Genomic DNA, 10,821 nt, shown 5'->3' on the forward strand with positions numbered 1-10,821 from the left:
CTCTTTGCCATGATTTTTACTTACTTAAATAACCAGTTTGCTCTGATTCAAATTTAAACTCAGCAGACAATTGCATGTGAATAAATTCACCCTTCTCTAAGCCTTACTCATTTTAAAATCTTATTTCTCTGTCCCCTTCCTTGCTCTGCAGGCCTTTTCCACCTGCCTAGAAAGGCCAGAAGATTGCAGAATCACCCAAGGATCTGTAAGAGCCAGCTTCCATCATTTATCCTTTCCAACTAGTTCCCTTGTGTGTTTACTATACTGATTATAACCAACATTATATACAATAATATATATAATATATTTTATATATATATACAATATATATATAATATATACAATAATATATAAATACAATATAAATATAATATAATATAAATATAATATATATTTGTATATTATATAATATATAATATACAAATATATAATATAATAAAATATAACTATAAGAATATATAATTATTATATATAATATAATAATATTATATATAATTGTATTGTATATACATATAATTGCAATATATAATATTTATCTGTCTAATACTACAGAAGAGTATAAACTACATGTCTAGGCCTTGCCTGCTCAAGTTATATTCTGCCTAGAACACCCAAATATGTCCAGAGGACAACACAAAGTGATAAATGAATTTTTTCCTGTATTCTCAGTTCTAAAAAACAACAAAGAGAACATTAAAACAAATAAACAAACAAAAGCTGGCTAACTGTGTTTATATCTTCATAAACAATCAGACTTTCACCTTACAGGAGTAAAACATGCATTGTACACTGTGCTAAGCATCAACATTTCAGCTACAGCTTTTTGAGGAAACTGATGCTTCAAAGGAAGTTAAACTACTTTTTCCCAGCTGTGACAGGGAAAAAAGGAAGCCAAGAAGGAAAAGGGTAGGCAAAATACCTGCTCCCATACTGGAACACATCAGTGAAAATCAGAATTTAAAAATAACTTCTATCAATAAATTATATCATCCACACCATTTCTGAAGCAGAACCACACATTTAATCTTCATTTAAGTAATCAAAAAACTTGAATTCAAGTTCACTACAAGATGCAAAGACCTTTTCCATTATACACTGGCCTGATTTCTTATCAAGACAAGAATTAAGTGGTTTATACCCCATGAGCTGTATCTAAAACTTAATCAAAGAACAAAAATTTTCATTGAATCACTTTTATATTACACAAAAATTATCTCTGAAACTGTGCAGCATCCTCCAATCTGAAGAGTATGGCACAGTGAACAAAAGCATCAACATCAGTGTGAGAACAACACTGGCAAGTGGCAATAAACAACCAACTGGATGTTTGATGCTTTAGAAGGAATTTTAATTTCAAACCAAGACAAATATTGACTCTTTGTTAAAACACACAATCAAATGGTCTCTTGCTATAACCCCATGACAGTTTATTAAAAAAGACTTGCAGAGGAAGTAAAGAAGCTTCAGCTTTACCTCCTGGAACCCTAAGCCATGTCATGTCACCCAGCCATACCTGCTCTGCACTGGGGCTTACTTTTGATATATTTCTATCAAAATGTATATATTTATATATATTTATATTATATTTATATATAAAGGGTTGTTTTTGATATATTTATCAGAGGAAGATGGTGAGATAGATATCCCAGTACTCCTGAAAGCAACAGAGCTTCATTCAAACGTTGACAATCCAGTTTACAGCCTCTGCTTTCACCCCTGAGTGTGATCCATTAGAGAGCCTTTAGTACTCTCATTCAGCCCCATAAAAACCAACCCAGGCAGCCCACAGTCCTTTTGAATAAACAAACATACTGAACCCCTTTTGTCCCCCACTTTTTGGGACTTCTTCCAACCTTCAATTCCTTTTAGCACCCCTCCAGTTCAATCCTGGCAGTTTTGCCAGATCCTTTACCACAGATTTTACTCCAGAGTGATGTGAAGCTCCAGCAGCAGATGCCACTCCCCAGTTTCCACAGAGTCATCACATCAGTGCCTGGACACATCATCTCAGAGCAGCTTCTCATGATCCCTCTGCAGTCATGCCTTTCACTCTACTGCTACTTTTCAGAACAGTTTTCCACCCTATAGCTCTGCCCTCTGTACTTTTCCGGATGACACACTTTTGGGGTTTATTAAATTGATTCATTCTATTTTTTTTTTTTGTCCTGATTATTTGTGAGGACAATGTTTACAACACTGTAAATATTTATCAGTAACTGCATTCACTCCAGATCACCACAAAAAATCCAGTAGTGCTCAGGTATTTGTACTCATGATTTAGCACTAAGCTGCACATTATCCCAAGCAGTCTGTGCATCACATTATTCCAACCAGCCTGTGCATTCCAGAAGTTCTGCTGTTGGGAATACAGACATTGTTCCAATATGGGATTGTAGTTACCTGAAGCACTTTATACAGTTACAGCAATCCCCATCCCAGAGAACCCACATGGCCAAGGTGCTGAGCACTCTGACCCAACACTGAAGTCACTTCTGCCTCCAGCCAGCCTTTGGCTGCAGCTTCCTTCTGTAATTCTTCAAGTTAAGCCTTAAACCAGCACTGAATTCAAATTAATTCCAGTCAACTTTATACTAATTTTGCTCCACTTCATAACACCCTGATAATGACAGGACTCTGGCATTTTTACTTTACTGCTCTGGCTCTCCAAACTCTCAATTCCATGCACATCCTTGTCCACAGGAGCTTCCTTGCTGGGGTCAACAGGAATGTTTGGATCAGCGTGGACAGAACTGTTTGCCAATCTCCTCATGGTTTTCATTTCATTTGCTGCACATGGACAAACAAAAAGGTGGTGTGTTCATATTAATATTTATTAAGACACTCTGAAATTTTGAATACTGAAAATTTTCCTTCCAGCACACACAGACCCTGCTTTGTGCAAGGTTCTGCTTGGCAGTACCTGAGAGGACAGAGCAGCACGTGCAGGGGCTGCAGCAGAACCCCACAAACACCCCCAACTGTGAAAAAACAAACTCCAGCCATGCACAGACCTTCTCATCCCTACAAAAAATGATGTGTCAAAAAATCTGCACCAGCTCTGCAACTCACTGAAAGCTCAGCTCCCTTCAGTGAGGGAATCTTAACTGGAGAATGGAACATTTATTTCCTGTACCATCCAAAGTGGAATAGCTGCAGAATAAATATGGTTCCTCCCCTCTGACTGCTTTATCTAGGTCAAAAAACTCCTTAAAGGCAGGAAGTCGCAGGAAACAAATGTCACTACACATCAACTTTTTATCATGAAAACAAGCAAGGCAGCAGATAAACCCACCACCTTCCCAGGATTTCAGCACAGACAGCAGCCTATTAGTGAACTGTTTGAAAAGTCCTTCTAACTGCAAAAGCCATGGCCTCACACCACAGGACAAATACGTGGTTTTCTTTGAAATGATATTTTTCCCTGGATTTTCCATAATTTTATATAAGTTAATGGGACTTGAGATGTCTTGAAGAGTTGCTGCATTTACTGAAAAATACAGCAAATGAGAAGCATCATCTTATTTTGAATAGCTCAGGCATGACTGTAAATAACCTTTTGCTTTGTCCATGACAATTGCACATGCTGAAAAAAATAAAAAGAAAAACCCAACAGCAGCAGAACTCCTCCACAGCAGAATTATTCTCTAAAACACATCTCCTCTCATGAAGGAATAACATTTGTAAGTGCCCTTACCTAATTATAAGCAAATTAATAACACACATTTATTTTGAAAAGACAGGGTGAAAGATTAACTTATTTTTTTTATTAGCTCATTTAACTTACTACTTTTGCTATTAAGTGTATCATCCCACTCAAACATGGCACCTTGGTATTTTGATTTAATCAATGCAAAGAATTATTTAATTTGCATATCTCTAACCTCATTATGAACTGAAGTAAAAATCTCAAAACTCTCTTTCGACCGCAGATTCTTGGAACAGACAGTTTTAACACTGACTTTGCACCTCTAAACCAAAATGACACCAATTTGCTTCTGTCATAGAAATTTACAGGAAATTTACAGACTATAAAGTTTGTAATATTCATAGAATTGCACAAAAAATCTACTTCCTCCTATGGCTACCTACAGGTGTAAGAACATTTGTAGCATCAGTAGAATTTGGTAAGGATGTTTCATATACATATCAATCATACCAACAGAAAAAGCATATCGAGGGCAAATTAATCCAAATATAAACTGTTTAAGCTTTACCTCAATTACCTGATTGGTGTCTGACATTTTGCAACATTGCTTTATTAACAGAATTTAAAAAATCATTCAAAAAGTGTGTATAACTGAGAGGCAAATATGAAAAAAAGAGATGACAGAAACAACTGTAACACAAATTATTACTATAGAAACTTCCCGCTCATCTCTATTTTCATTTCAAATCATATGTGCTCTACCTTCCTCCTACACTCCTCTTCAATCAGATCTGCTAAAGTGAGAACACTGCTTCTACTGAGCTTGACATTTGCAAATCCTACTTTAAAGTAACCAAAAACCCACCTATAAACACAGCCCTGCTGACCTTATTAGTCACCATGGCACAGGACCAGTAAATAAAAGTTTCTGGAGTCTGAGTCTGTCAAGTCACAGCCAAGTCCAATGTTCCTTAGTTTCATGCTCTGAGGTAATTTGCAATTGATAGTTTTTATTTGTAATTGATAGTTTTATCTGTAATTGATAGTTTTTATCTGTAATGGATAGTTTTTGTCTGTAATTGATAGTTTTTTAGCCGGTGTGGAGCTCCAAACACACCCCTGAACACAAATCAGCCCCAAGGTCTCCCCAGCTTGCAGGCAGCTGTCACCCTGAGGAGCCCCTGCCTCTGTCAAAAGTGGTGTCAGGGAAGGGAGAAAGCAGGTGCCCCATGGCCTGAGGGACTTACAGCACTGCCAGATATATTCACACCAATTCCTTGAAGCATGGGTTTTGTTTGATTGCTCAAAGTATCTGTTTACTCATAGGAAAACCTTTAGAACATAAAGCAAAACTCAAACCCGAGCAATGCATGTTCTGAGGTAACTTGTAATTGATAGTTTTATTTGTAATTGATAGTTTTATTGTAATTGATAGTTTTATCTGTATTTGATAGTTTTATCTGTAATTGATAGTTTTTTACCTGCTGTGGAGCTCCAAACACACCCCTGAACACAAATCAATGCCAAGGTCTCCCTCTCCCCAGCAGCTGTGACCCTGAGGAGCCCCTGCCTCTGTCAAAGTGGTGTCTGTAAGGGAAGGGAGAAAGCAGGTGCCCCATGGCCTGAAGGACTTACAGCACTGCCAGATATATTCACACCAATTCCTTGAAGCATGGGTTTTGTTTGATTGCTCAAAGTATCTGTTTACTCATAGGAAAACCTTTAGAACATAAACCATAACTCACACCCGAGCAATGCATGTTCTCCCTCAGCTACCATGGAACAGTACCCAAGGAAATGTCATGATCCTTTCACCTCCATGTGACATGTTAAGCCAAACCACAGATGTTTCCAGTGAGAAATTTCCATGGAGCACATGTACAGTCACAGCTCCAACCACACAGACATCACAGCTTTGCACATGATTTAAATAAGTGCAATTAGATGACAGAAAAAGTGCACTGATATATTTGAGGCTCTTTACAATCTGTTTCCTGGACTGGTAACACTGAACATAATAAAGTTTTCCAAAGAATTGACTCAGGGAATAGATACACTTGATCCTTGTTCAGAATCTACCAGCTTTCATCAGCAGGAGAACTTCTACTGCTTAAAGGCAGCAATAACCCCAGCTTGTAGTTCCAGACTATAAAACCAAGCTAAAATTATTGATTCAGCCCTCTTTATTACCAAGAGGAAAATCAGAGGAATCCAAACAAATGAAATTTTAGTTTTCAGCTACACAGGTTTAATTTAGGATTAGTCAGGAAATGTTAAGCTAAAGTAAAACGTGCTTGATGTCATTTACTGTAAGAGCACCCACACTTAGTAATGTAAAGAAGTCTGCAGAATGAATGACAGAATGGGAGAGTTATTTACTGTCTCTTACTAGAAAAGAGCTTCAGTTGGATCAAATGAAATTACCAGGCATCAGGTTCCAAAAACTCAGCAAAAAGAGGTATTTTTCCCAACATGGGCTCCAATTACTTTGCAGAATTCACTATCCAAAGACACTGTGGATAGAGGAGGTTTACCCAAACTCAACTACTAAAAAAAGAGAGAGAAAAAATGCAAACAGTAAATAATTTTAACTCAAGAGGAATTGAACTCTGACTTTGGATCCAAAAGAATAACCAAGCAAAACACAACCATTTGTATTAATCCATTTTCATGCTCCTTCCTGGGCATCTGCTACTGCCCACTCTTGAAGGCAGGTCATGGACTAAATGCATCTGTGACCTGACTTAAAAATGCTGCTCCTATGTTCATGGCATCTTGTTTATGAATCACAAATTACTTCCACAAAAGCAAAACCAAAAGTAATGACTAAAATACAAAATCTATGGGTTTGTCAAAATGAGTAAGGCTGCCTCAGAACAGTGAAGTCCAAGATGTCCTGAGTTCTGTGAATTCAAAGGCCAATGCACAAAGCACATCCAGAAACCCAAAAATCAAACCAAAACAAAAGCACTCCTTCAGAGCAAAGCTGTACCCAGAAGTCAGTCTGTTTTTCCAGCTGTATCAGTTACATCTGCCTGGAATCCTGCCTCTCCAAAAGCTGTACACAACAGCTCTGACAACAACCGCTGCTCTGCCCAGCACAAAAGGTATTTATCCAGCCAAGTACCTCCAAAGCAAATATTGATGTTGTGATTTACCTAGCAATATATCCAATCAATGCTTTCACTGAAGGCAGGGGGAATTCCACAGGCAGCAAATGAAAGCAATTAAAAAACGTGAACTTTAGGAACTGGAGAGGGACAGCCTGTGCATCTCAAAGGTGGCTGTAGAAATATTCATTTCTTGTTTTGATCTGAGTGTCTTGAGCAGGAGCCTCTGCAACCTCTTTCATCCCATGTGTGCCATGACACTGACAGGAGAGCTCCTTGCTGGACACACTCAAAAATGGCTTTTTTCTCCCCACCCCCACTTGATTCAGCTCACAAGACGACAGCTGGTTTGTACATACACAAGGAGGGATGGGAGTCTGTCAAGAACTGCAAAAACAAAAACACACTTCCCACTGCTATTACCTCCTGCTTGATAACTTCAACATTTGAATTGCCAGCGAGGCTTCCAGGGAGGCATTAAAAATAGCAACCAGAACACTTATCTTAAGGCACAGTAATTCCATGTTTCATGACATTTCTATCTGCAGAAAAAAGATGCCTTTATTACAGGTAAGTGTATACTCTAACATTAATCATTTAATTTCCCCAGATGTTTTAAATGTATGTTTTGCAGGAGACTACCAAGGTGCATTTCTGTTTTTTCCTTGCAAAAACAATGAGTTCAGTAATATTATTAATGCAGTCAAATTTAACCACTGTGCTGAAACAAAAAAAGGCCAAGGACACTGGAACTATATACAATTATTAGTGACAGGCAAATAAGAGATTTAAAGTCTGTAAGAGTACTGTACTTGGCACCTTTTTAAGTCACTATTAATCAGACAAAACAGAGATGGACCCCCCATCCTTGGTCTCCAGGAGCACTTAAAAACAAACAGAAGGGAACAGGCCACCCTACATTTTTTCAACTTCACCTGCCATTAAAATTTCCGATGATTGTGAAGTCATAGGCAAAGCATATTTATTACTGGCAACAGAGGAGGATTAAAGAACAGCAAAAATAGATCTGGTGATTACTTGAGCTGGAGGCTGGCAATCATCAATCTTGAGCTCACACCAAAACCACTTTCTTTCCCATCACACTTCAACCATTAATTAATGTTTACATTATACTAAAGTAATTAAGTTTGACTCTTAAAATCCAGGAGACCACCTTCAGTGTGACCAATTAAATCTACAACAAAACTCAAGAACAGGACTACAAACAATATTAGTCATCAGCAAGCACTTCCTAAAAGGAGACAGTACCTTGAATTTGCCTGAAGACTTCTGTTCAAAAAAAACAGCTTTGCAAATAATGAAACTACTATTTCCCCATTCAACCCCAGCAAGACTCGTGTTTTAGAACAGGTTTGTTTTTAACAAAGCAACAAAGTAGCAGCGTTAATCACCAGTGTAACTCTGGGGCTGCAGACTCTTCCTGGCCTCCGAGGTGATGCTCACCCCGCTCCAGCTCCTGGCCAGGGGCACCTTTGATTTACTGGCCCAATCTCCAGTTTGTAACCAGGGGATAACCACTCGCAGCAGCTCTGGGAACTGTGTGTGCACAGCCCAAGGAATGGTGGCACCTCTGAACACAGCAAATGCCAGTTCCTGCACCACCACCCACGTGTTCACCGGCGAAGAAATTTTAACTACACACAACTTTTCATCATTGTTCAATAAAAAAGTGAGACAAAAAATCCTTCTGAATCTTCTTTCCACTTGAAAAGTGACACTGATGGAAAGAACTAGAATAAATTACAAATCAGTGGACAGCATGGAGAAGTATTTCTTTTTTCCTCTTTTAAATGTTTCCTCAGGTAACATTTAAAAGAATGTTACTGACTCAATTACTCCAACTAATTCTAGACGGTTTGAAATCAACATAGATCATGCACAATTGTGCTTACAAATAGTATATTATACTGCAGTGCTTATAAAGGAAAAAGTATTTGATCTGCATTCATAAAGGCGTTAGATTAAAACACAGATTAACCATATGCCAAATAATTATTAATATTAAAAGCAGAAAGCAAAAATAGAACTGACAGTTAAAGGTCAAACAAGTCCTCCAACTATATCCAGGACTACACACTGGCACTGTTCAAGCCCTTCAGAATGAGCATTTCCTAGAAAGCAGCAAGGTAAGACAATTTGATTTTCACAGAGAAACCAGGTGACACAACTAACATTAGGCCGACAGAGCAGAAAATACACACCATCAATATCCTGACCATAGTTTAAAAGCTCACAGGGCGTTCAGGCTGTGTCACTGATGGCATGTGCTTTATAAAGGCACAGCACTCGTAACGTCTGAGGTATTTCTTAGTCAAGGAAGCTAAAATACACTAAACCAAAACACTTTCACTTTTCCTACATGTGACTCCTCAGAGCACAGATCACTTATTTACAGTTCAACACGGCCTTAAATGTCGGGGGCAGGCCTCACGTATTGCCCTAGAAAATCATTTTGCACAGACAGTTAATGTTTGGTAATGGCAAAGGAATGTATCACCGTTTAAAACCTCTTAATACATTTGCTGTCACGTAACGAAAACACTTTAAAACGCTAAGGCCAGCAGAAGCATTTCACGTGGATGATTCAGTTTAGCCGTCAGAATAAACGTTCGAATTAGGCAAAGCAGCAGAAACTATCACCAAAACCAGAACAAGCCCCCGGTTGTGCCAAAGCACCGAGGGGGCTGCAGGACTCCCGCAGCCAGCCCGGGGCCGTGCAGAACCGCCCGGCCGCTTCCCCTGACACCCGCGAGCAGCGCCCGGGCTGTCCCCGGTTCTGTTGGCCAGCCCGAGGCCGCTCCAGCCCGCGCCGGGCGCTCCGTGCGGGGGAAGGACACGGCGGAGGGCACGGCGGCGGTGCCGGGCGGTGCCGGCGGAGGCGCGGGCAGGACGGGGCCGCTCTCGCCTGTCACACGCCATGTGCACCCGCGGCCTCCGGCGGGCCCCGCAGCGCCGGCCCCGCGTACTCACACTCGCGGCAGCTGCAGCGGCGGCGCCCCGCGCCGCTGGAACACGCCGTCCACGAACACGCCGTTCTTGCCGAGGCAGCGCAGGTAGAAGTCGCCCCCCGCTCCGCCCGCCGGGTCTCCCTGCGGCGGGGGCGGCGGCCCGTCCGCGCCGGCCGGCGGCGGCGGGGGCGCGGCGGTGAAGATCTCGAGGTGGCGGCGGGAGATGAAGCTGGAGTGGCCCATGCTCACGTCCACCGAGCCCTGCGACGAGTTGCGGCCGATGGTCACCGAGCGCTTCTTCATGAGGTACTCGAACTCCCGGCCCTCGAGCCGCGCCACGGCCGCCGCCGCCGCCGCCATCTTAGCGAGGGACGAGCGAGGCGCGGCCCCGCCCGCACCGGCCCCGCGCCGGCCCCGCACACAGCAGGGAACGGGGCCGCGCACCCGGCCCTGACGCAGCCACGCGCTGATTGACAGCGCGCGGGGCCAATGCGCGGCCCGCACGCCCATGGGGCTACGGCGGCGCGGCCAATGGCGAGCGGCGCCGGCCCCGCACGTCCGAGCGTCGGCGCACGAGCGCAGGGGCGCGGCCCGGAAAACGCGGAGCGGAGCCGCGCGCGGGGAGCGGGGCGGAGCTGCCCCGGCGGCACCTCCCGCCCGCCGGCCGTGAGGGGAGGAGAGGGATGGGAGGGGAGGAGAAGGACGGGAGGGGAGGGACGGAGCCGGCTCCGGGACGGCCGCCCCTGCCGGCCAGGTCCCCGCAGCTCCTGCCCTCCCTCTCGGCCACCTGCAGCCTCCGGCGGGGATCCGGGCCCCGCACCTGCCGTCCGCAAGCAGCGCCCTCAGGAACGGCACCGGGCGCGGGGGGAGAGGGAGAAGAATGGAAAATTTAATAAATACAAGTAGACGAATAGTGCTAGAGGGTGAGCAAGAACCACTAGGACAGTAACTGCTCAAATTTAGCCTCAAAATACCGTATTATTAACAAATAATAAAACTAAAACTAAAGTTTGACGTGACAGCCTTGTGAGGGTGATGTTAAAGCTAAAGGTAACTCCGCCCTGTCAGAGTTTTGTAACATGCATGGAAAAGCAGC

At 42.5% G+C, this 10,821-nt stretch overlaps 1 protein-coding gene across 1 annotated transcript in view; it reads right to left on the reverse strand.

Moving 5' to 3' along the window:
* Positions 1 to 10,270, reverse strand: part of FOXK2 (forkhead box K2) — a 45,558-nt gene extending 35,288 nt beyond the window's left edge. Inside the window, exon 1 of the mRNA XM_054644861.2 lies at positions 9,748 to 10,270. Within this exon, the coding sequence (XP_054500836.2) occupies positions 9,748 to 10,235 (488 nt within the window). The 5' untranslated portion in view covers positions 10,236 to 10,270. The remainder of the gene's footprint in view (positions 1 to 9,747) is intronic.
* Positions 10,271 to 10,821: the final 551 nt, after the last annotated feature.

The sequence above is a fragment of the Agelaius phoeniceus genome, chromosome 19 (assembly GCF_051311805.1).
Source record: "Agelaius phoeniceus isolate bAgePho1 chromosome 19, bAgePho1.hap1, whole genome shotgun sequence".
NCBI classification, from domain to species: domain Eukaryota; kingdom Metazoa; phylum Chordata; class Aves; order Passeriformes; family Icteridae; genus Agelaius; species Agelaius phoeniceus.